The following is a 26632-nucleotide window of genomic DNA, read 5'->3' as shown; positions in this document are numbered from 1 at the left end:
TACAGACAGCCCCTTCCACATCAATGATTAGTGGAAGAAAGATTACAGATGTGCTTTCAAGGACCATAACCCTTCAGCATCTTGCGGTTTCTTGAAATACCCACTTCTGCATGCTGCAGAAAATGGTTGATTTAGTACTATTATAAGAGATGACTTGGTAAATGCATAGTAGGGTGATACATGTACTGGGATGATAAACACCAGGCAATCGCACATTTCACATAACCACACAAAACATTTTCACCCACTCACACATACACACACTCGCGCAAGCACTCATATGAGGGTGGCCATAGGAAGTTGAGGTAGCAGAGCATTGAAGACCAAGTATAGCATGGTGAGTCACGGGTGGTCTGATTCATTCGCTGCCCACTGGGGTACAGTACACCACGAATAGTACTGGCCAGCGAATACATGCATCAAAGCGTACGCTCATTGGTAACAGTTAACTCCACTTGAGATTCTGTGGCTGTGTGTGTACTTACATAACGATCACAGATAAGCTACACATTGTTGTGAGGATTCTCGAATACCAAACCGGGCTAGCCTTCCCACTCCATGAATACCCACGCTATAGGATCTTTGAAATTATCCTTCATGATCACTAGTAGATATCGTTGTATTGATTCCGTCAGTCTTAGAATTTGGTCAGCCTGATGTATCCATAACACCAAACTGTAGAGCTTCTATAGATCTGTAAATACTATCCCCACTACTGGGGTTCAGTTGTGTCGCCAGAGTTCAAAGGATGTGCATTACATACATGAGAAGCTTAGGACAGTAAACTATGAAGTAGTAGGAGAGGCTGTTGATTATTTAAGGAGATAAGGTACAGATCTAAAATCTTTTACATGTTCAGAGGCAAAAATAAAAGTGCTTGAAGTGTAGAATCACAGCTGAATGAACCCTTTGAGTTATCTCAACCACACAGATGTCAGTACATTTTCTTGATGCTACTAACTTTCAGTTTCAATCCTGTAACATTAGACAGCATGCCATCTATGTATCCTAGACACCACAGGCATATTAAATAGTTAGATATGAAAAAAAAAAATGTCACACAAAAGTACTGAAAGACAACACACATAACTGACATAAATTTTATATTCATAGACATGGTTATAATATGCAGGTTTAGCGTGCACATCTGATCCCAAATTGTCAGTACAGTATTTACACTAATCACACACTGCATACATGAAAGTTCTGCACAAAATTGTGAATAGTAAAAACTCATTATTTGAGATATTAGGTGGGACATCAATGTCTAGGAAAATTCAGAAAGAATGGGGTAAGATAAGAGTAGGAGTCAAAGAAATCTTCTTTTTTTCTGTCTTTCAGTATAGTCAGCCCTATTTGAAATATGCTGTCAACTCATGTTTTACAGTATGCAATAGGCAGTACACGTGTAGCTATCGACTGCTAATAAAGGACAAGTATACATCCACATACATGTGAATTGAGTAAATGCAGCAATATTAGTAGAACACATCAGTGAAAGTTTGGGGAAAATCACACAATCCATTCAAAAGTTATGAATTTTTAAAGTATCTGTGCAGTCACTGCTGGATGAGAAGACAAATAAAGGGTATGATGTCACATGCGTAGAACAATATAAGGACAATATAAAGAGAATTTCCCCAATCTTTTTTTTTTTTTTTTTTGAAAAACGGTGCAAATTTCCTTGACTTGTCACTGACGTATGTTATGGGTGATATCATTCCTCCTGAATTTTGAAAGAGACAAGTCAAGGGTTCTTTTATTATGCAAGAAAGTGGAACTTTGTTGAATTTCCTTTACATACGGTATGTTTTCCTTATATCGTTCTACACATATGACATCACAAGCTGTAGTAATCTTCTCATCCAGCAGTGACTGAGCAGAAATTTCAAAATTTCATAACTTTTGAAAAGATTGTCCAATTTTCCCCACACTTGCACTGATGTGTTCTACTAATATTTCTGCATTCACTCAATCCACATGTCCATGAAGGTGGACTTGTCTTTAAATGTTGGTGAACATGAATGTCTTTCTGGTGAAATAATCAACGTTTCCTTTACTCACAAGACTAATGTTCACTCAGTAGGAGCTCACTTGCATAGGGATTGCGATGAAATTGCAAAAAAGTCCTGAACTTGTATGAAGACACAGATGACTGTGTCATCAAGCATATGATGACATGGTTTCTTCTAATGTGTAGAGCATAGTCACAAAATCTGTTTCATTTTATGACATGAATCTAAAATGTTTCTGAACCAAAGAGAAAGGTGTACCTGTTACTCTTGGACATCACACTCACTTTTTTCCCCTTTGTTTATTTCATCCTTTTCTTTCTTTTCTTCCCCAAGCTTGACATGTACATTTATGCATGCACAGAGGAGCAAAGTGAAAACTTAGTGCTTAGATCAGGCAAGTTTGATTCATTTATGATGAGGAATTTGCTGTATGAAATTACCTAGCATTCACTGTATAAATGTTTGCATTGAATGTATGCGTGTATGTATGTATGTATGTATGAATGCGTGCTCATTTGTACATTTGTGTATTTTAAAGGTGCTATGGTGAGCTGTAAAATGTGGCACAGAAGTATATTGCGGTGGTAAGGAGAGCTGTAAAATTTGGCAAAGAAAGTATAGCAATGCATGGAGAGCTGTGAACGGGCAAAAATCTGGTAAAAACAGTGAAATTTGAAATGGACATTTGATTTCTTTGTTGCATAGTTTAACTTTCAACCACATGGGAACATATTTTTCAAATGCATTCTTGACTCCACCACTGCAAGTATACTTGTACAATATGATTGAAAACTCTGGTTTAAATAAAAGAGTTACATGTTTCCTGTACATAGCAGTATTAAATGTCCCATTGCAAATCAATTCCCATACGCAGGGATGCCAATATCCATTTTTCTTTCTTTTTTTTTCTTCTTTGGTAAAACCTGATGCCGGAATGTCGCGGATCTAAGCTCAAAGGACGAGTGCAAGCAAATTCACATAGTGAGACTGAAGAAAGTAATGGACCACCACCCCGCTTATTAATTTACAGCACAGAGGTAGAAATCCTGGAAATGCTCACCAGATGCTCAGATGTGGCAGTGTGCGTAACAACAAAATGGCAGTAAGTTGCCTCATCAACAAATCACGAAATACACATGGAACAAAATCTTGGTAGCTGGCACTGGAGAGATTGCAGTTTAGATCCTTGTGAGAATAAATGAAATCAGCTTTACCAGTTTTCTCTATATTGTTTGGATAATAAAATACACAGACAATGAACTGAAACTCTTCCAAGGTATTGATGACTGTTCATGACACGAAAATGAATCAAACTGCCATTCTCATCCAAGTGCCTAATTACATGATAGGGGAAATTTCATTAGTTTAGACTGCAGAGTATCAAATAAATATATAAAAATACATACAAGGATAATCATTATTAAAAAAAAAAAGTTTCTTTACCTATAAGAAACATTCATTTGATTAAAACAGTTGTTTTATAACATCTGTGTTAGGAAGACTATCAACAATGAATACAAACTGATTACTGTAAAACCAGAATTCTTCGCACGCATGAAACTTTTGCAAACTTCACACAAAGAACCATGATTAGTGAAAGTAAAATGTACACAAAATTTTTCATCTACACAATCCAGTACATGTAAGTGCATGTAGTATACTTGTCATTTTTTCACATTTAGCAATTCGCGAAAGTGTCATGCCACGAACATTTCTGCTTTTACAGTACTTGGCACACTGATCTTTCATTTTCACAACTCTTGTAAAAAATATCCCTTTACTAAAAACTATATACATAATCTAAACCAAAGCTAAAAAGGTATACGCTCCTACTGAGATGTATGATTAGTGCTAAAGAAATATGTGCAGGTGATGAACTCTCATAAAGTATTTACTGCTCTCTTCTTGATATAAAAAATAGAAATCAAAAATTTATAAAATCATTCACAAGAGTTAGAGCAATCCACATGGACTGCCTCTGATTTTCACGCAAGTGCTATATCTCACGTAGTTTATTGCCCTTCATCATACATTCTAATGATGCTCGTTCATTTTGAACACTGACAAAAGGATTGAAATGTCTACTCAAAAGAAGTATATCCCCATTTATACATTTCCATTCATTACGCAAACAACATTATTAAACTTTTTCCTAGTGAAATCAATGACAAGAAAAAAGAAATCAGCTACATTTTGGTGACCTCTGACATTGACCTTTGACTTTTAAGTCCTGTTAATTCAAGTAACTGATTGTTTTTCTGTCCTTTGGCAGAAAATTCTACTATTGAACATTCCTAGCTGAAGCTAAAACTTGAAATGGACATTTTTCAGCAAAAAGTGACCCTTGATCATGCAACAATATCATTTCATTAAAATGATTGCCTATTTCTACTCTGGTTACCAAATCATATCGCCATTGGACATTCCTAAATAACGTTTTAGCTTGACAAGCCCTCTCTGGCCAGAATTCACAGATCTTTGACCTTTGACCTTGAGAGACTTCATCCAAAATCTATTCAGCACAACTACACCTATTGCAGCATTACCTGGCCAAGGCAACAAGAAATTTCATAGAGCAGTCTCCTTTGAATATTAGGGGGGAACTTTCACTACACGACGGAAGACCGAGAGGATGAGGAAGCAATCAGCTGTGACAGTCCCCACACTCGGACTCCCGTCCCCATTTCTAAGCAGTTTCGAATTTCTGTGTGGATGCAGACACAGCGATTTTGGGTGATGTGTGAAACGTAAACCATCGCGTGGTGTATGACTGACATGCACGACAAGATTGCTGATTGGCTGGCTGCTCAATCATGCCCAACATTGGGACCAGACTCTATTTTGGTCGAGAGCCATTCTCGTTTTCCCCAGGAAGGGAGGTTTTGCGGATTTGAGCATGGACAGAAGCAAATTTTGCGTGCGAAACGCTAAACTAGTGGTCACTTCATGCTCGCGAAAGTTTCCCAGCACCAGCTGCAGGAGGGGACAGAAAAACACAAAACATAATACCTCCAGCCCAGCACCTTTTGGGGCACAGGCACAAAAATCCCACGATTACACAGCTCTGTCTCAGAGCTGCGAATCTGCGATACAGTCAATACAAAAGCCTCTCAAAACTGGAATATCATTTTCAACCAAACACTTGCTATATCATATCTGTATGGAAATTGCCGCAGGGATGTATTGTTAATCCTTATTATACTGTTACGTACGTCTGCACTCTTGAAGTTCACTTTTTCAACAAAAATAACAAAAAATTACAATAATTCGTACAAAAGTGCAGTAAAGATTTCAGGTTCACATATTCACCTATACGGCTAAATTCCTTCAAATGGAGATGAATGAATACATACTGTAAAATTTGATATTTTCACGCACTCGGCTGGGTAAAAGGGGTTTCTCTCGCTTTAATTCTGCGGAATCAAGACATCAACTAAAGGAACATATGGTAAGCAAAAAAAATTGTGTGCTTTTATTTTCGGCTAGTTTCTGGTTGCATGAAATGCGCGAAAAATTTCCACTTTTACAATATAGATATCATGGCATCTCACATGGGGTGCAGAAAGCACAATGATTTGTCAGCCTTTAATCATACTCTCAAAGAGGCCATCTTGCAACTCCATTTTATAAAACTCAACGTGAGTCCTTTCAGACACATTACGACAATGTGTATGCACGGAAAATCTCTTTTATATGTTTTAGCATACATTCCATATATCTATATATGCTATGCATGTTTAATAGAAAAATAAATGTGTGTCATATATATCTCTATGGGTCATGGCATTGCTGCCCTCTATGGTCCAAAAGCTACTACCAGAGCAAGATGAGTTGACCTTTAAGTTGACACCGCTCGACATCTTGACTACAACGTGAAAGTATTTTGTACTTTGTCGACCACCATCTTCGCAATAGCCAGCGAGGACGTTGCCGCCGGAGACGGAGCATTTCGGACATGCAGCACCCGGCCCCCTATGCCGCCCCTCCCTACGTCGAAGACAAAATCATCCACGAGGTTGCCATTCACGTCAAGTGCTTGGGCCCTCACACCAGACGGGCCCCTTGAAAAAACAAAAACAAAACAAAAAACAGGCCAGAAAACACTGTGTTAACTTCTCTCACAAAGTCTCAGGAACTTATATCATCTGCCAGTGCTAACATTTATTACTGTTTGATAGTTGATGAAAATGGTTATGTAGTGTTTTCCACCAAAATACAGTCAACTTCGGATACCTCGACGTCGGATAAGCCAAATATCACTTACCTCGGGGGCAAAATGAAAGTCCCGATTGTTCCTATGGAGTTTCCGTGTATTGAAATTTGCGTAGCTCGAAAAAAATAACTCGAAGTTTGGTTACCTCGAAGGGAAATCTAATGTCCGATCTTAATTAACTTATTGTTTTTCCCAGCATGTTGCTCGAATCGAAACTGCAAACATCATTCAGCATCTCCGATTAAGCGCGCATGGACAGCAAAGACATGTCACAAATCTTTTCACACTCGACTGTAAATATTCTGAGATCAGAACAATCGCGCGCCCAAAGAAATACCCGATACGCGGCTGACAAGAAAAATCCCCAACACCAACCTACACACGTACACGGTATGTGCACATAGCGCCCGTGCCAATGGAATGCTTACGATATACAGTAGCACTATGCTCTGCCCATCATCTACTTTTCTTTAACCACTGTGTTCTGATTTTTGATCGTGATAGTCATACCGTGCGCATGGATTTCTTAACCCTCGTGGCGCACCTGCTTAGATGTTGACAGTTATATCTTTGGCATTAATCACGGTCCACTGTCCAAACATCAATCTCCTGCGTAGTGCCTTTATTTTTTTACTTTTTTTTTGCCTTTCACAAAGTTTGTTTCATTTATTCTTCCCCGAGAATGCAAGCATTGAAAACTTTTTCTCCCCCCAGCAATGCGATTATGAAAATAGTGTGGTATATGATCTGGAAGTATAGGCCGAGCATAATACAGGATAAAATAGACAGGGCTTCACATTATCTTTTATCGGGCCACCAATATACTGATTTTTATTTTTTGGTGGTCGAAAGTAAAATCTGGTGACACACACACACAAAAAAAAATCAACAAAAACATTAGAAAAACTAAATCGGTCCTACTAAACATAGAAAAATTAATATTAAGCATTATTGAAGTGATACAGATGCCTATGTCTAAAACAAATGAATAGAAAATTCAATCGTCTTACTCTGTGTTTTAAGATTTAGCACATAGGCGTAAAGATTATTATAAAAGTTGATGGCTATATATTTAGGAGGTCAAAACTCACGTTTGAAATAAGAAAGTGGGAGCATTTGCTGACATTTATTAGCATCCGACATTTGTTTTAGCATTACATGTAAAGAGCCGAAAGTTACCGTTATTCATTTCTTATTGTAAAAGCAATCATCCAACACTTATTAGTATGTTAGCACCTTACGGAGCCGAATATTACCGTTAATCATTTTTAAATGTAAAAGCAAACAACCAACATTCATTTTAGCATCTTACGGAGCTGAATGCTATCCTTATCCATTCCAAACGTGAAAGCAAACATCCGCTATTTGTTTTAGCATCTAACTGAGCGGATTAATACCGTTAATCATTTCCAAATGTAAAAGCAACAATCTGTTATTCATTTTTGCATCGTACGGAGCAGAATATCACCGTTAAATTCATTTCAAACATCCTACATTAATCTTATTATCGTACGGAGCCGAATGTTACTGCTGTCCACTTCCGAAAGTGAAATGAATCATCTGACAATTATTTTATCATCGTACGGAGCCGAATGTATTATGTTACTATTTTTCTTTTTTGAACGTCGAGGCAGACATCAGACATTTATTTTACCATCAAACGAAGCTGAATGTTACTGTTATTCATTTCGAAATGAAATAGCAAATATCCAATATTCTTTTAGCATCATATGGGGCAGAATGTTACTGCTATTCACTTCCAAACATGCCAAATGTAAAAGCAATCATTCGACATGTATTTTAGCATCTTCCGGAGCTGAATGTTATTGCCATTTACTTTCGAACGTAAAAGCAAACATCCGGCATTTATTTTATCATCGTACAGAGTTGAATATTATTGTTATTCATTTCAGAACATCAAAGCAAAAATCAAACATTAATTTTACCATTGAACGCAGCTGAATGTTACTGTTATTCATTTCAAAATTTAAAAGCAAGCATCAGACAGTTATCTTAGCATCGTATGGAGCAGAATATCACTGCTATTCACTTCCGAACATAAAAGCGATCATCTGACATCTATTTTAGCATCTTCCGGAGCCGAATGTTATTGCTTTTTCCTTTCGAAAGTATAAGGAAACATCCGACATTTATTTAACCGTCGTACGGAATTAAATATTATTGTTTTTCATTTCCGAACGTCAAAGCAAATATTCGACATTTATTTCAGCGTCTTCCGGAGCCAAATGTTATCCTTATTAATTTCCGAACGCAAAATCAAATATCTGACATTAGTTTTAGCACCATACGGAGCTGAGTCTTATCGTTATTCATTTCCAAAAGAATGAGCAAACATCCGACATTTATTTTAGTATCATACCGAGTCAAATATTACCGTTATTCATTTCCAAAATTAAAAGCAAACATCTGACATTTATTTTAGAATCTTACGGAGCCGACTGTTACCACTGTTCATTTTCAACAGTAAAGGCAAACATCCAACTTTCTTTTGGTGGCGCGATCAGGCCACCAAAATCTTATTTCTGAAATTTTGATTTCCACTCCAATTTTCATTCAATTCATTCATATAAAAGTCAATTCAATTCCAATTGACAAGCATGCAAACAATCAGTAGGGACTATAACAGATACCATGTTGAACATTGATAAGTGTCGGATAAGTCGAAGAAAATTCGACATACGCGTACCTCGAAGTTCGCGTACATCGAACCATTTTCTTCAGTCCCGACGAATTCGAGGTATCCGAAGTTGACTGTAGATCAATTGCAAAGCATCCTATCTAAATGTGACAACAATGGCTATCAGAAATTGAACAGAAATTAAAGGGAAGACCTGTGAAACAGCAATCAGATCAGATAGATACCACATTCTATTCTTCCTTTGGATTTTGTTTAAAGATGTAAATAATCATACAAATAATAAAAAAAAAATTACAACAAAAATAAACATTCCATTAATTCTGCATAATCACATCCATACATTGAATGCAAAATTATCTTAAACCACGATAATCAAAGTGTTTGAAACAATATAAGTGCATATTCCTTCAAAGATGTCATATTTAGCATCCTAACTGTAATATTACTCATCGATTTCATAGAGAAAATATTACCAGAAATGTGTCAAGTGAAGACATAATAGTAGGACATTATGTCAGATTTAGAGGTTCTAGACCCTCAAGACTGGATGAAAAAAGTTTTTCCTCTTTATTTTTGCTACATGAAAAGATCCTTTCTAATTCCTCCCCCTCCACCTCTTCCTCCATAAAACATCCGTGCCATACCTTGTGACATCTGCCACCTTCAGATCAGGAACATACTCCTGAAGAAGCTTGACCTGAGCAGCATAGTTGAAGGCCCGGTAGGTCTCTCCTATACCATAGAAGAAGTGCTTCATGGCCAGCTTGTAGAGTCCCCTGTGGAATAACATCCATACTCACTCACTGAAAGTCTCTCATTACTGCAGACCACAGATGTGTGCATAGTGTTCATTACCTCCACCAAGGAGGTGAATATGTTTTTGCCAGCAATTGTTTGTCTGTCTGTCTGTTTGTAAAATTACCCCAAAAGTCACAAATGGATTTAGATAAAATTTTCTGGAAAAGTTGATAATGACACAGGGAACAGATTATCAAATTTTGGTAGTGATCCGGATCACTGTCTGGAGCCAGGGATATTTTTCAATTTTTTAAAGCATTCTTTATCATTAGAAAATAGGGCTAACGAATGAGTAAATTCAAGCTGCCCGTATTTGATGTGCACTGAGCTGCTCTCAAGACACAGCAGGAAGCCAAAGTAGAGACACTAGAAAGGATTCTTTGTCATTGGAGTAGAGGGCCATTTTCAGCATACATGTGTATATGGGTGGAAATGAGCTGCTTGGTGGACAACTGCACTCTCCAAGTGCTTTTCTAGCTTAAGGTTGAGATGTTGGTTCTTAGGAGGGTTGGGCATTTGATGAAAACTACTATTAAAACAAGAGGATCTGTGGATCTAGTGCACACCTGAGTCAAACAGGCTTTAGATAAATGGTTTAATGTGACCTATCAAGACTAAAGCCAAAACAAGCGGGGGGGGGGGGGGGGGGGGGGGGGGGGGGGGGGGGGGGTTTGCTTACCCAAAGGTGGCAACATCTGCCATGTCCTTGACACTGAAGTCAAGGAGGTTGTACCCTTCTCTCTTGAAGGCCAGTACAGCGTTCGGCCCCAGCCACACACTGCCGTCCACTCGGGGTGTGAAGTGGACCCCCAAGAAGGGGAAGCGGGGGTTTGGCACCTGTCATAATGAGCCCAAAATGGGGGTGCAGATTATACCAAGGGGTAAGAATATATTGGTGTTGCACAAAAAAATCTTAAAAGCAGTTCCCCTCACTTGCAAAGAATCTTTAGGAAGTCGATAAGCAAATGTTCATTGTGGAGTATGTGGCAACACTTGTGGTTCATACCTTTATTTTCCAATTGTAGAAAAAATGGTGTTATCAATACAACAACAAAAATCATCAACACTGACATTCTCCTATCCCTCTTTATCTCATCCTCTATATCAAGGTATTAATCACATTACACTTAGCCAAAAATCTAGTCCAATAATCAAATAGACTAATGACTTAATTTAGGTTATAAGCTTTCTCGTAGAGGAATAAAGCTCAGAATACAAAGCTTTTCACTGCATTGTCGTGTAACATTTGGTTGTATTCCAAATTAAAGGAAATGACTGTTATGATTTCTTGATAAACTGAAAACACTAGAATTTCAGAAGTCTACTTGGGACCTTTAGTCCAGACCTCTGTTACATGGCATTACAAATCATTTTAATAACTTCCCCTGCCATGCTACTTCAATGTACCAATTTTGTCTTGTTTCATTTCATTAAATTCTTCTTGAACTTGTACATAATAAAATGTAATAAATTTCCTTGACCTACAATCCTTGCTGCACCTATCCTTTAATATCATAAAATTGAAACTGATAAATGCCATGTTATATTGCACTTTGCTAAAAACCATGACACTTACTGACAACTGTTATTTTGTTGCATAAACAAATATACTGAAAAGCTGGAAGGGCAAATATCTTGATAAGGTGTCTCCTTCATCCTTGATGCAAACAGTACAGAGATACTGAGGTCCTAGTTTACAAAGAAAAGCACATCAGTGCTTGCAAAAGCATACAACAAAGAATATAGCAATAATGCCACTTTCACCAGATTTTCATCAAGGGCACTTTACTGGTTGTAAGTGCAAAGCAGAGAGAGAGAGAGAGAGAGAGTTACAGGGTAAATGTTCCCATTGACAAGATAGTTCTTGTCTGGCTTGAGGAGGAGGTAGTCCCCCCTGAAGGGCACGATGCGTGGAAGTTTGTCGCAGCCTGACAGCGCGGCCATGCGGTCAGAGTAGAGTCCAGCACAGGTCACTACGTACTTGCACCTCAGGGTTTTCTGTGAGGTACAACACAGGGGAACAGAGGGGGAAAAAAGTTGTAGTGCCCAGGGCAGAAATGGGTATCTGGTAGGAAGTCAATGTTGACCCGGTTGGATTTAACATGTGTGGCCCACTGACTGACAGTCTGGTTGGTATGCTCTCCAGGAAGTAGAGTTAGTGCACTGAACCTGTCTCATTCTATTGTCACTAACCGTTGCCTACATCGCACACTGTTTACAAATGTATTAGAATTATTTGACTTTCATGTATCTGAAACACATCACATCACATACAGAATTGTGCTTTCATAATGTAATGAAAAGAACAAGTAAAATCAAAAAGCAAAGTCATGAGAGGTTATCACTTTTCATATCACTAAAGTCATGAGGTATGGAAAATCAGTGTCCTTTCACAAGAGAGAGGTTTAGGTATGGAAAAAACAAAAACAAACAAACTTTTACTTACTCCTGATTTTGCCCTCAAGGTCACTGGATATTCTAATCCTGGAATGACAAACACACAAAGTAATCACAGTTATTTCACAGTATTGATTATGACACCAGATATTAGAAGTTGTACTTCAAATTTCAAAAGATTTTTTTTTACTGTCTTTCATAACAAAGGAGAGTTAAACCATAAATTCTGCTTCCTGTAACACTCACAAGTGTTTCTGAGTATACATTTGTTAGTGTCATCACCAGATAACAAAAACTATGGAGATGAATATACATTGAGGCATTTTCCTCGGCACTGCAGTTCTTAAGCATACAATTAAAAATAACCATCATGAAATGGCTTAATAGAGTCACCAATAACTGTTATCTCACTTCTGTTTTGTCTAAAGACGGCAGGAGTTTTCATACCCATGAGGAACATGCAGGGTTAGGATGGCTCGTGAATTTGCATCCATTCTGCATGCAGCCAAAAATCTCACAAGCAATTGCTCATTACAGCAGTAGATATATAAGTCTTTGGAATACACTAGCCAAAAAATATATTATTTCCAAGAGCCATTAAAGCAACATTACACATGACAGTATTCGCTGTACAGCTAGTGTTACTACACATCACATAATCATATTTATTTGTACTACATTCACCCTGTAGCTAAAACTTTCAGAGACAAAGGATTATGACCTATGAACTTTTACCTTCACTTGAACCTGACTTGCCCTCTGAGGTCATGGAGAAGCCTTTGACTTCAAAGTTGAGGAATATGCTACCACCATGCTTCTGGAAGTTTGTTCCGTAGTATCTTGCTACTTGTGCCCAGTCCACAATGCCAGTGTTTGGAGAGTGGATTGCCTTCAAACCCTGGATAGAGCAAACAAATCAAATGATGTTGAAAGTTACACCCTTCAAGACCAACTACAAAATGAATGCAATTATCAAATGTCGAATATAGAAGAGCTAAATACACACTTGTGATGTATTTATGATATGGTTATAGTTATGCGTCACTTGAAACTTGAAAGATAAAATACCTAAAACTTAATGTGACTCCCAGAATACAAAAAATGAAAACATTTCCTTGGTAAGGATGAAAAAAGAATGAATCTTCTCTGATATAACCTCTGGGTTTCAAGAACTGAATTGCCTGTGTTGGATACTAGTATTTGAATTATGAATTACAACGCTAACTGACTTTCTGTAATTTGCATGGTTCCCCCCCCCCCCAAAAAAAAAAACAAAACAAAACAAAACCAACAACAACAACAACAACAACAAAATACAAAGCAAATTCAGAAAAAAAAAGTTTCCTTTGTTACAGGGGAATAGAGAAAATGCACTGGCCCTACCTTGCAGTAGGGTTCCACCTCCTTGATTTCATCTGCATTCAGCATCCTCAGCCCAGGCACATTGTTTTCTTGGCCTCGCTTGTAGAGTGCCTCCAGTCTGGGTAGCTCCTCCTCCTTGATGGCTACTATTAACTACCGAGGTATGCATGAACAGATAAGGTTGGACTAGGGTCAGTATTATTATATAAACAATAATAATAATCTAAATTTTTACAGCGTGTAATAATCTTAAAGACTCATGGCGCTTTACAATACTTCCTAAACATTAGAAAGAAAGATAAGTTTTTTTCGAATTTTGCAGTGTTTAGTGTTTGGTAAAAACAAAATGTTCCTTTAATTTTTTTGGATCAATGAATGTACGAGGCATTTCTGTCTCAGTTGCCCAAAGAATGAGTTCTCACAGATATGTGCCCTAATAAATGCTTTCTGTATGTCTACTTTAACACCAATTACTTTAAGTTACCATTGAGTGTGTAACTCGAAGATTAAAGATAATAGACTCCTTTGCATAATTGAGGAAAAGTACACTGTAACACTTCTGGACTTTATAGAAAGAAAGAAATCATAACATGAAGTCAAGGTCATATGAACAAGACAATCTTTGGTTTGTTTTTTTAAGTCATGAATAATTTGATATCACACAAGACAATTTCCACACATTCAAACTCCCATGACTTCATCAATACACTAGCCCCACATATTACCAAGTGCTATGCCCAAAATGTTACTCTGAATGCAACTATTGCAATTCAGACATCTGTTACTTGGGGGATAAATTCCCCTTGGACATAATGTACATGCCTGCTAAGCACTCCTGTTTCAGTAATGAGAACAGGTATGAGGAGTACAAACCTTGCCACATTTCTTGTAGGGAAGATTGTGCTTGTCGCAATACTGGTAGGCGAGGTTCAATCCCTCCACACACAGTTTGGCTTTCAGCGAACCAGGAGTGTAGTATATGCCCGCATGGATGACACCACTATTATGTCCACTTTGATGTAATGCTGGTATCGCAAATGAAGATGAAAGATAAACAAATAAACAGTAAATATGAATGATTATGAAAAAGCTGACACATTATTTTACATTATGAAATGCTCTACATCAGTTGTGCCCAATCAGTAATATGGTAGGAAAGTATTGTAATATGTTAAATCTGATTCAACTCTATACAGTGCAGAGTTTTTCACTATATCTTTTAATATCAAGCATTTTCTAGAGTCCTAACATTGCACTACCATTGTGACATTTTGTGACCTAACCCTATACATTGTTTACGTTAAAGTCTTCAGCAAATGCCAAGGTGCTAATCCTCGAACAGCATATTCACTCGGTAAATTGAGGGCATATCAACTGCATTCAATTCAAATAAAAAGATACCTTTAACAGGCAAACATGAAATTCTGGAATGATGACACACAGTGAGAGGTGAGTAAATATATACACGGCACAGTATAGGTAAAGTAAGCTCACCAATGAAAATAAATCTTACACAATTGATTCTCTTTCTCAACCACAGCGAGTTTGAGGTTTGGATGCCTCCATATCAGCTCCTGTGCAGTGGCCAGACCCACGATTCCTCCTCCAACAATGCAGACATCAAAGTCCTTGCATTCTGCTGGATTTGAACTGTCCAGGACAAAATCAAATTTCACATGGCATTATTATAAGCTAAGTTTTGTATGTTTGTTTGATTGTTTGTTTCCACTTTCCATCTGACAACATCGCTGTATAGTCCATACTAAGTTGTTATGTACCCTGCTCTTTACGATGAATGGATGAAGCAGGATCTTTTTATGTGTGAGACTCTCACACATGGGACCTCAATCTTATGTCCTATTAGAGGGACTTTGAGTGTTTTGCCTCTACTAGAGGGAACAGCATGATAACACACAGCATTGTTCAGTAAGACTCACTTGGATTTGAACCTGCAGCCAAACTTGAGCCATTACATTAAAAGGCAGTCTATATGATACTGACTGAGCCACCTCACCAACCTACTGAGGGCACTGCTTCATTATTATATTTTTTTCATGGTACTTATTAGTACTACATTAAAGTGATTAAAAATGCAAACAAATGTGAAAATCATAATCATTTCCCTAGGATAGGACATAAAATGGAGGTCCCATGCGTGAGAGAGTCACAACTTATGCACGTAAAAGATTCCGCTTCATTCATTCACCGAAAGGAGTAGGGTGTTCAACCCAGTGAAGTGGTCCCTCCTTACATCCCACTGAACTGGACCCCATGGAAGACCAACTATAACAGCTGAATATGGGCTATCCAGCCATCTTCTCAGATGGAAAGTGAAACAAACAAACATAATCATAGCATAGCTGCATACAAAAAAAAAAAAATCATTGCACTTAATTCACAAGGTTTGTGTAGGGCTCAGGTTCTTTTAGCTCTCTAGTGACTCACAGAAACATACGGGGCAGCATACAAGTTGCTCTGATAGAGTCTCAGCATTATATGCGACTCCATGATGCATTCCATTAATCATTCTTCTGTTATCTTCATCTTGCTACTCTTTTTGAATAATTTCATATTGATGAGATGTCTTTTAATCCTTTAGCAACTGAAAATTCTGTCCATAATGGACAGAATGTCCATTATGGACAGAAATGTTCTGTCCATTATGTCCATAATGGACATAATGGACAGAATGTATGTACCTTCCCTGGAAGGTACATACAGCAATATTGCTCTCATTTCGACAACTTTCTAAATGATGTGCAATAAATTAGCTAACTGCATGTTTATTTTTGTCTATAATAAATTTATTTGAAAGCCTATAAAGACTCTACTGAGAGAAATGATTTTCACATACTTTGATCTTTGACCTCTTTCAAATGACATAATTTATATGTTCTATATGAAAGCAAAAATGGTACAGCATAAACCTATACAAAACAAGGCAAGTGCCATAATGTGTCTCACCCATTCGCGTATAAGAAATTGTACGCGAATAGGATATAACTGATAAAAAAAGAGATATATCAGATAAAAAGAGATATAAAAGAGTAAAAATTTATGGCAAAAAAGAAATGTGCCATAAAAACTTAACATTGAGCCCTTAAAGTTTGTTGACCCCTGCCTGTGACCTTTGACCTTGTGGTGACCATCCACTCCCCAAGAGACATCTACCATCCAAGTTTGGTCACAAATGGAGTTATGGATCAAAAGTTATGACCCATAATAGAAACGCGCCATAAAAACTTAACATTGGGCTCTAAAAGTTTGTTGACCCCTGCCTGTAACCTTTGACCTTGTGGTGCCCATCCACTCCCCAAGGGACATCTACCATCCAAGTGTGGTCACAATTGGAGTTATGGATCAAAAGTTATGACCCATAATAGAAACGTGCCGTAAAAACTTAACATAATTGGGCTCTTAAAGTTCGTTGACCCCTGCCTGTGACCTTTGACCTTGTGGTGACCATCCACAAGGGACATCTACCATCCAAGTTTGGTCACAATTGGAGTTATGGATCAAAAGTTATGACCCATAATAGAAACGTGCCGTAAAAACTTAACATAATTGGGCTCTTAAAGTTCGTTGACCCCTGCCTGTGACCTTTGACCTTGTGGTGACCATCCACAAGGGACATCTACCATCCAAGTTTGGTAACAAACAGACCTATGGATCAAAAGTTATGACCCATAATAGAAACGCGCCATAAAAACTTAACATTGGGCCCTAAAGTTCATTGACCCCTGCCTGTGAGATTTGACCTTGAGGTGACTTTCATATATAGTAAAATGTGAAACTTTGTATGACCCCTCTTCCCTCAAAGTTTGATTGCAATCAAAGCCCAGAGTAAAGAGTTATTGAAGTTTTTGTAGCGTTATGGACAGACGATGGACGGACGGACGGACGACGGACGGACAGACGCCGCAGGCGATCCCTTAGTCTCCCCACACTTCCGGTGGGCTCGACAAAAAAAAGGATGGGAGGTTTCGGGCATTTCAGTTGCTAATGGGTTAAATTCTGATAATAGACAATTTGTTTCAAGAGCTATATTTGAGGCATCATTCCATTACAACATGACCTCTGACCTGTCTTGAAGGGATTTCTGGTAACTCTAATTCTAGATGAGCACAATACATCCATGCTGTTCCACTTGAGAGAAATTTCAAATCTGGTAGTCACTATCAAAGAGTATAGAAGCCACGCTAAGAGGGTGTACTCTCGCGATTTCGCACGCAAACGGGTGTAGTACGCCATGGAGCCCCATATGGAGCCCAAAAGCGGCCATTTTAGTAATAATACCGCGAGCTTCTTAACACGCGAGCCTATGGAGAAAACCCTACCTTCCTTTCATTTTCTTCGTTTTAAGGAGAAACACAGCGGTAGAATCGTGTTTCAGGCCCTAAAATATCAGCAGAAGTATATTTCCTGTCAAAACATTTAAAAAAATTTGAAGAAATTTCATTACTTTTCAATCTGTAGTCCTTCAAAGATTGTATTTGAGCTGACAAATGCCGTCTATCTCTTTCTCTCTTGGGCTACTTTAGCTCAAACTTTGTGGGACTGCATATTGGAAAATAAATGACATTTCTTCAATTGCATTTCATGGTCAGACAGGAATGATACTTCTGTGTGACGAAACGAAGTCCTAATTACATCTTTTCCCCTGTATGCCCCCTAAAAAGGTGGAAAATGAAAGGCAGACATACATCACTACTATATCATCAGGGTTATGATCACGTAATATACGCCCTCTATCGGTCTGCCAGCTAATGGCGTCCGTATTTCGCCCATGAGTGTACTACGCGAAATCGCGGTGTAACACAGACAGCTTGTTAAAGATAATATAAAGTTTTGGTACCTCAAAAGTTTCCCTGAATTTCCTTGTCTTAGTTTGTGTTTCAGGTTAAAGTACCTTTCATATAACTAACACTGTGAGACTTAAGGCCACCGCACACTACACGATCCGACTGGTCTTAAAGTCTTAAGCCAAGCTGGGTCTTAAGACCAGTCGTATGACCGGACACCGCACACTATACGACCCGACTGTAAAGCGCGCCCAGTGCGCACTGCATGCGTTTGCATTTTGCTGCATTGTGAATGGCTGAAAGCTCACGACTGGTCGTAGAGATTCAACATGTCAAATCTCTACGACTGGCGCTAAGACCCAGTCGTACGACTAGAATATGGCAAGACTGTGACGTCACACTTCTAGTCTTAAGGTCTTAAGACCGGTGAATCGGGGCAAAATCGTGTAGTGTGCGGCGGGCTTTACTCACCCCAAAGTGCTCTCATGTCTTAGTAATCATGCGATAATGGTTTTGTACCAGAGCCGCCGCCGTACGGCGGCGAGGTAGTACACGTATTGTATGAAACCAGTACTGCATGATAACTGCGACCAGCAGCATGCAGCCCTATACGCATACAGTAGCTAACTGCGACCAGCAGCCCCATACGCATAGCGTAATGGGGCTTCGCATTCAGGATCATGACAGATTTAGTATCACGGGTAAATATCAACTTAAAATCCAAAAATTTCTTCAATTTGAAGACTTACCAGTTAAGTTGAAGTATTGAAAACAGGCTTCGGGCAACGTTTGGTTCTGCCAATAGTCCACGTATGTTTGGTCAACATAGAAACAATGGACAGCTTACGCGCACAGCCATATTGTATGCACATCCGCCGAGAGAGGGCTCACTTTATCATTCATAAGAAATACTTTGATTCGGGTTCCGTTCGAAACCGATCAAATGAGCGAGGGTGGTGACTCAATATCTGACGTCATTAGAAAAACTCAGAGTGGTTTCCAACCATGTTTCAGAGAAAATCCAGAAGAGCAAGACATACCCAATCTCCCATAAAAATTAGAACGTTCCTAGCAAAACATTCAACTCGCAATGGTCGACGTTTCAAGTGCATGTCGCTGTCATGACGAGTCGGTCCCACGGGACACACAGATAGGATCGTAATTACGATAAATTTTCAGCTTATTTTCTTGACTTTTTCGGTGTTTCGACAGGATTTTTCTGTGAAATGTGACGACCTGTTTGACATTATTCAGGACATTCCTGTTAAGTTCATGTGGTTCCTGTTCATCTTAGATTTTTTTTTGCGAATCATTTATTACCCTTGAATTTGACCTTGTGTACTGCTCAGGGCAGTTCGATTTACACTTTACGGCAAATCAAATATATGGTCACCACACGGGCCGCGACACGGGCGGGTTATGCAGTCGACCGCGGAGCCGAGCGCCGCGGGGCCGGCGGGGCGGGTTGTGGCCAAGGTTATGGAAGGATTGTGCGAATTCCTGTATCGGTACATTTGTGCTACTACTGTTGCAATCAAAACTTCCACAAATGAAAAACGACTTGACTGTACAGGAGAGAACACAAACAAAGACTGCAGTTCACTTTGCACACCAGTGACAGTGCACAATTGAAAGCCAAGCGGACAACACTAAGCACTGCTAAGGCAGTCGGATGTCTGTCCATCAGTCACCATTGACTGCTCATCATTTCAACCACCATGTATATTCATTACCATTGCACCATCAGTTGACAGAAAAAAAAAAAAACATTGGTTTGCCAACAATTTCATTTGAGAGAACAGTAAAATCCAGGCTGACTGACCAGCAATGGCTTGAAATCTCTCAAAATCGGTACTCTACTGCCAAAAGTGTGGAGGCAAAATTAATCTTCACACATTTAGCACTCAGCAGTCTCAAGAATTTCTCTGCTGTCTTTGTCACGACATTGTGATTAGTGTTAATTGTAGCACGCCCTATTGATACACGTTGATCACCTTGTTTTTATTTCATCTTTATTGCTATTATCAGCTTTGTTGAAAATTTTCAATTGATTGCCCTCCCACTCATAAAGTGCTCATTCAAGTCATGTTGAAGTCTTCTAAATAAATGTGTGCACTGCAAGCATAGTACAGTGTATCCCCAGTTCAAGACTTGTTCAACACTATAACACAGCAGTATTGTTAGTCAAGGCGCTAATTCCTGTAAGAGGCTTAATTAAGGAGTTCGTTCAACCCACCCCGCAGAAAAGGTTGGACCAGACAAGGTGGTAGATGGGACCTCTATGAACATCCCCAGGTAGTATGTGGTTCCAAATTGTGTCAGTAGAATTTTACTGGCCACTTTTCATCATGATTTGTTGGAACAAACGTAAAAGAGTCTGCGCACGCCAAGACTATTACACGCACCACTATCACTGCTACAGGCGCCAGTGCCAGTGCTGCGTGTAGTAGTCTTAGAACGCATATACTTTTTTTTTTTTCGATGAACGAGGGTTTTGCCTGCAAACTAACTTTTCACGCCAAGCTGGGTTCGGTGTAGTGTAGTTTCTAGCCGTTTTTATTTCGTCTTTATTTCAAGAGTTCAAGCAAGCCGAGTGAGAGCGCATACCCGGTGATTGTGACGACCGAATCGCAATCACTGGGTGTGTGCTCTCACTCCACTTAGCGCAATATATACAGCGGGCTTCTGCATAATACACAAGCTGCAACTCAGAGAAATAAAGACGAAAAAACGGCTAGAAATTAAGACTAGGATCGGTAAACGCTTGTTGCTATTTGGGGCACTGAACACGACAAACTCACACAGTTTTTGCATTTATTTCATGAAGAATTCATCAAAACTGCATAAAACTATATATGTATATGTTGCTAGAGATGTCATCCATACAGTGGGATTCATTGTAAGTTATAATATTGTGCATGGTTACCATGGTAACTGGATGCCTAAAGGTGACTGGTAACCCCCAAAATGCCTCCTGCTGCTGCAAACATTGTTTTTTTTTAATCTCATAGATGCAATTAAAAAAAAACACAAAATTTTTTATTGATTTTTGTTAAAAAAGTTTTCCTTATTGCCATGGCAACCAGTATTATCCAATCAGAATTTAGTTGTCAATAACTCGAAAACTAAAGCCCATAATTTCAAAAAGCTCAATAAGCATGTCCTTCCTTCTGCATAAAGTGTACGACATCAGGTATATGTGAAGAATATTTTGAAGCATTCTCAAGTTACAGCAAAATTTGTAAGCAAAGGCATAATAAACGGCCATTGAAAGAAAGATATCATTTTCGAATAGTAAAATGCATGAAAAAGTTGCATCCGTCGTACTTTCAACACAAATTTGACTTCAAAGCATAGGCAAATGTATATAGTTTTTAATAATGTATGGACACAAATTTCCCTTAAAAATAAGATGAATACAGAAAGCAAAGCCAATATTCTATAGTAGCTCTTTCGAGTATTTACAGAGCGATGGTTATTCAAAACAATCCTGGAAAAGAGCAGAGGAAAGCAATTGATTGTTTATGTTCTTAAAGGAAGTTTATTCAAGAATACCGGTAAATTCCTTTCTAAAGAAGGAATATACACGTGCGCTGGATTATCCATCAAAGAATTAAGCGTACTTTTGTGTTCGTTAACTATTGTAAAAAAAATAATTTAAAAAAAAAAAAAAAAATATATATATATATATATATATATATATATAGAATAAAATGAAATATCATATGTAAATTTTATTCAAAATGTGCAGTAATGAATTAATGCTGAGGAGAGAATGAGGGAAAAATCTTGGGCGTCTTTTCCCTTTTTATCCAGACTAATTTTACAGTGTAGAGCTCATCTACAATGAGTGATGTGCACGAAAGGCAAAAGAAACAAACCTGTCTAAATTCCAGATATTTTTGGGAGTTACCAATCACCTGTAGGCATCCGGTTACCATGGTAACCATGCACAATATTATACCTTACAATGTATCCCATTGTATTGCTGACATCTCTAGCAACATGCACATACAAATGTATATAGTTTTAAGGCGTTTCGATGAATCCTTCGTGAAATAATGCAAAAACTGTGATAATTTTGTCATTTTCAGTGCCCCAATAGCGACAAGCGTTACCGACCCTAGTCTTAATTTCTAGCTGTTTTTATTTCGCCTTTATTTCTCTGAGTTACAGCTTGTGTATTGTGCAGAAGCCCGCTGTATTGCGCTAAGCCGAGTGAGGGTGCATGCTCAATGATTGCCACAAAAAACGGTTCGGGCGTCACAATCGCTGGGTATGCACTCTCAGAGACTCCAACTCTCCCGTTTTCGACGGGAGATCTCCCGCCGAAAACCCATTTTTGCAAAATTTCCCGTTCTCCCGCTTGAGATTTAATTTCTCCCGCCCTTGCTCTTTGTCTCCCGTTGGAAAGGATTTCTTACTTATTTCTATCGTATGTTGAAAAAATAAGCCTTAGATAGCACCAGAGAGCATCTAGAACCCTAGGAACTTCGTGCTTCGCACACATCAACTTTGAGTCTCCCGTTTGCTAGGAGTTTCAGGCGGGAGAATCTCCAGATCAGATGGTGCTTTGGGTTGGAGTCTCTGCACTCTCACTTGGCTTGCTTCAACTCGGAGAAATAAAGACGAAATAAAAACGTCTGGAAACTACACTACACCGACCCCAGCTTAGCGTGAAAAGTTAGTTTGCAGGCAAAAACCGATGTTTGTCGCAGAAAAAGTCTTTGTACGCTAAGACTATAACACACACCACTGGCATTGGCGCCTGTAGCAGTGCTAGTGGTACGTGTAGTAGTCTTAGTATGCGCAGACGCTTCCTCGAAGAATATGGTCATGTCGCAACTAAAATGGCCTGTAAAATTTCACTGATACCACAATTTGATATCACATACTACCTAGGGGTGTTCCAGAGGGTCCAACCGACCACCCCATGCAGTCAAACCTATGTTATGTACTCCTTTTCCAATTTCTTGAAGGCATTTGTATAGGCCTAAATCCACAAAGGCATGCCTGAACCACCGTTACCATGTCCATCATGGTATGGCGGAGACTTGAAGGTAATTTAGTAAGGTTAGAGCATCGACGTCTATGTCTGGACAGGTATTGCAAATTGCCCAACTGATAAATCTTTAAAAAAAAAAAAAATGATTAATATTTAGAAGCTAGTACTGGTTATCCAGGCTACATACACTACAGTACACAGCTCAGTTATCCCAAAGCAAAATTGTACATAAAGTGGGACTTTGGCAGCTTAGATTCAGACCCTCTCGTAAGCAAGCCAAAGCAGTATCCGACTTCACACACAGCTTTCACGTTTCAACAAAACCTTATTACCGGTAACCTAGGAACCATGCAGCAAAGGATGCATTCTGCACAAAAACCAGCCTAACCTACAAAATAGCACGACATAACGCAGTTGCCATAGGCATGCCCCAAAATGCACGTTCAAGCGTCGAATAACGAACGATGTGGGACTGAATCTCTGCGCCTACGCACAAGGCGGAAGCGCGAGCGCCACTCCGATAAAAATAAAATTCTGCGGCTGTTACATCAGGAAAGTATCTTGTATTTTTCCCCTAAAGGGAAAAAAATGCGATACCAAGTGCAATCTATCTAATCGTTATTACACAAAAAACTAACTTCACCGGAGATCATAATCATGTCACCTCGATATCCCCCAAAATTAACGCTAGCAACACAACAGCTCTGATTTTAATAGCCCATCGGGCTCACGAGACACTATTGTACCCCTTCTTTAGGAGAATGTGTAGATCAGCAAAAAATCCTAAGATGGAAACCGATTCCACGAAACAGACAGGCATGACCTCTTTCATTCAAATCTAAGAGGAATAAATATTAAAAAATCCCCCAAAAATGTTATTCATACTATTACGATGATGTAAAAATAATTGACATAATTTGATATTTAATGCATGAAATAAGGGGTGCAAAAATAACTACTTATATGGAATTTTCAGTGAGATTTTGCAACTATGACTGGAGTATTTTAAAGACATGAATATGTATGAAATAAAGATACCTATACTTTCCACCCTTTTTTGTTTTTCTTTTATTTAGTGCTTATTCAACATAGGGGTAATTAAAAATGCAGGGATCATAAACGATAAATTGTTTACGCTATCAAGGTCGATTACGTCACAATCATTAATGCCGCCGCCCGTTATCTGACAGTGCCGCGCATACGCGAGTCCCTTTCTGTTCGAATTGATGACTGAATGTGACTCAGTCGAGAGGACCTTGGGAGAGCTACATACATGTACACTGAATACCACGGCCAGCGCATGCGCACACAGACACGAAATCCGTTCATAGATTTGAAATTTGTGCGCATGTGATGTGTGGGCATGTGCATGCACTGGCCGTACATTGTAGTATTCAGTGTAGCTCTCCCATGGTCCTCTCGACCGAGTCACATTCAGTCATCAATTCGAACAGAAAGGGACTATTGGCAGAACCAAACGTTGCCCGAAGCCTGTTTTTAATACTTCAACTTAATTGGTAAGTCTTCAAATTGAAGAAATTTTTGGAGTACCCATTGCTGTGTGGATGTTCTTAACCACTGTCTCTATGGAAAATTGGGTGAGGTACCTCACCCTTCTCGATTGCGTCTAATTCACGGCCCTAGGTTGGCAAATTTAAGCTTGTATAGTGTAATCAACTTTTTAAGAATACACTACACTCACCAGATTAATGAATAATCCAATATTTTGGTAGAATTTTCAACGTAAAACACAACATCAACCAGCCCGTCGCGTCGTCACATTCAAACTGCAGAAACATACAGTATGAATCTATTAGCCAATCACATGCGAGGGAGTTTCTACATGTTTTTTTTACTAAAACATGTACATCGCATGTGATTGGCTTACAGATTCAAAATGGCGACCTACAGCTAGCAAACGGCGATGTTGCGATATGGATAAAATTTCTGCGTTATAACCAAGTTACTGTGATTATTTCGATTGCACAATGTGAGAAATTTACCCCAAATATTGCTGCATAATGTGTCATGTCATGTCAAACTTGTTTGAATGTAAAAACGCTGTCTGAACTGTATGGACCAGTTTATCATAACGTTTGATCTGTGCGCGACTGCTCCAGAGTCCAAACAGAAGCCAGAATCATTGACTTCAGTCTGTATTGACGACGGAGAGATACAGACCGATCTTTTGGTCAACGCAGTGCAGTGCCAGTGGAGATGACTGGAGAAATGCAGTGCCCCTCAAGCCGGTCCTCGACCTCATCTTCGACCAAACAACCCCCCCCATTCAAAAGGACTCACTAGCCTAGCTTGCTATGGGGAAGCACAGTATCAGTTCGGGAAACCCACTCACAAGGGGGGCCCCTCCTTATAAGTAACCCGTCCCCCTTATAAGTAACCCCGTCCCCCTTATAAGTAACCCCCGGGGCACCCCTTATAAGGAGTCTCCACGCTTTTTTGCAATGCAACGCGAAAATGAAAGGACTGCGGCAATTCGCTTGATTATGTCCATAAAGCTTCACAAGTTTCCAAGTTAATCACGAAATTTGAGCAAAATCGGTTCGAGGCATCATATCTAAAATCATGGATTTAAATGCCATGTCAAACGACCCATGCGAATGCTGAAATGCGAGCGATTACTGGCGTGAGTGTCGCCAGGCGCGGCGGCGCGGCAATGCTTGAGTGCAGACGTGGCGACTGAGTACGGAGACTTTCGTTCATTCAGGTGGCTTTAAATGAAGGAAAAATAACAAAAGTAATGAAATAGTCAACCACCTACCTTTGCAATTGGTATGCATATATACAGTCCTTTCATTTTCGCGTTGCATTGCAAAAAAGCGTGGAGACTCCTTATAAGGGGTGCCCCGGGGGTTACTTAAGGGGGACGGGGTTACTTATCAAAGGGGGACGGGTTAAGGAGGGGCCCCCCTTGTGAGTGGGTTTCCCGAACTGGTATACACTGACACCACTGTAATTGGAAAGATTAAAATCCATTTCTGCTTTGTTTGTTTTTTTGTTTTTCGTCATGTTTTCGGTACAATGGCCACAAATATAGATTACTTATCAATATTACAATAACCAACGCCAACGGCCAACTGACAGCTATTGCCCTATTTTCACTGCCTGCAGGGACTTACACGGATTGTAACATATGGGACTACATTCACGGGGGTCCATGGCCGGTGAAATCAGATTTCGTGTGCCTACACCAACGGAAGAAGCGACTTTTTACCTGAATCCGCGTAAGGAATGATGCCAACTGGCACACGAACTTGCAGAGGAGAAGCAAAATGACGCCGGTGAATTTCTTTGCAAATTCAATGAAGCGCAAAGTCTGCTTTTACCCCAAAATTGCCGTAGCACTTGATGTCTCCCCATCAT

At 39.2% G+C, this 26632-nt stretch overlaps 1 protein-coding gene across 1 annotated transcript; it reads right to left on the bottom strand.

The window, feature by feature from the left end:
• Positions 1-5880: 5880 nt before the first annotated feature.
• On the bottom strand, positions 5881-26632 carry LOC139719369 (L-2-hydroxyglutarate dehydrogenase, mitochondrial-like). Its single transcript, XM_071630783.1, has 10 exons — positions 26484-26632; positions 14958-15094; positions 14318-14469; positions 13466-13597; positions 12818-12980; positions 12132-12169; positions 11519-11683; positions 10365-10522; positions 9532-9663; positions 5881-6076 (listed from the first exon to the last, which is right to left on the bottom strand). The coding sequence occupies exons 1-10, from the start codon at positions 26630-26632 to the stop codon at positions 5881-5883; spliced, it is 1422 nt and encodes a 473-aa protein (XP_071486884.1).

This window comes from Diadema antillarum, unplaced genomic scaffold (assembly GCF_040938485.1).
Source record: "Diadema antillarum isolate AM-2024a unplaced genomic scaffold, OU_Dant_1.0 scf00000109, whole genome shotgun sequence".
Taxonomy (NCBI): domain Eukaryota; kingdom Metazoa; phylum Echinodermata; class Echinoidea; order Diadematoida; family Diadematidae; genus Diadema; species Diadema antillarum.
This window is presented reverse-complemented; position numbering and strand designations above follow the sequence as displayed.

Bases quoted from the DNA above. Each gene is read 5' to 3' on its own strand.
- LOC139719369 (XM_071630783.1), bottom strand. From the start codon at position 26,632: ATGATGGGGAGACATCAAGTGCTACGGCAATTTTGGGGTAAAAGCAGA. The intron at 14,470-14,957 runs GTAAGATTTATT...TTGCGATACCAG, and splicing joins TGAGAAAGAGAATCAATTGT to CATTACATCAAAGTGGACAT. The intron at 12,170-12,817 runs GTAAAAGTTCAT...TTGTCATTCCAG, and splicing joins CAAGTCAGGTTCAAGTGAAG to GATTAGAATATCCAGTGACC.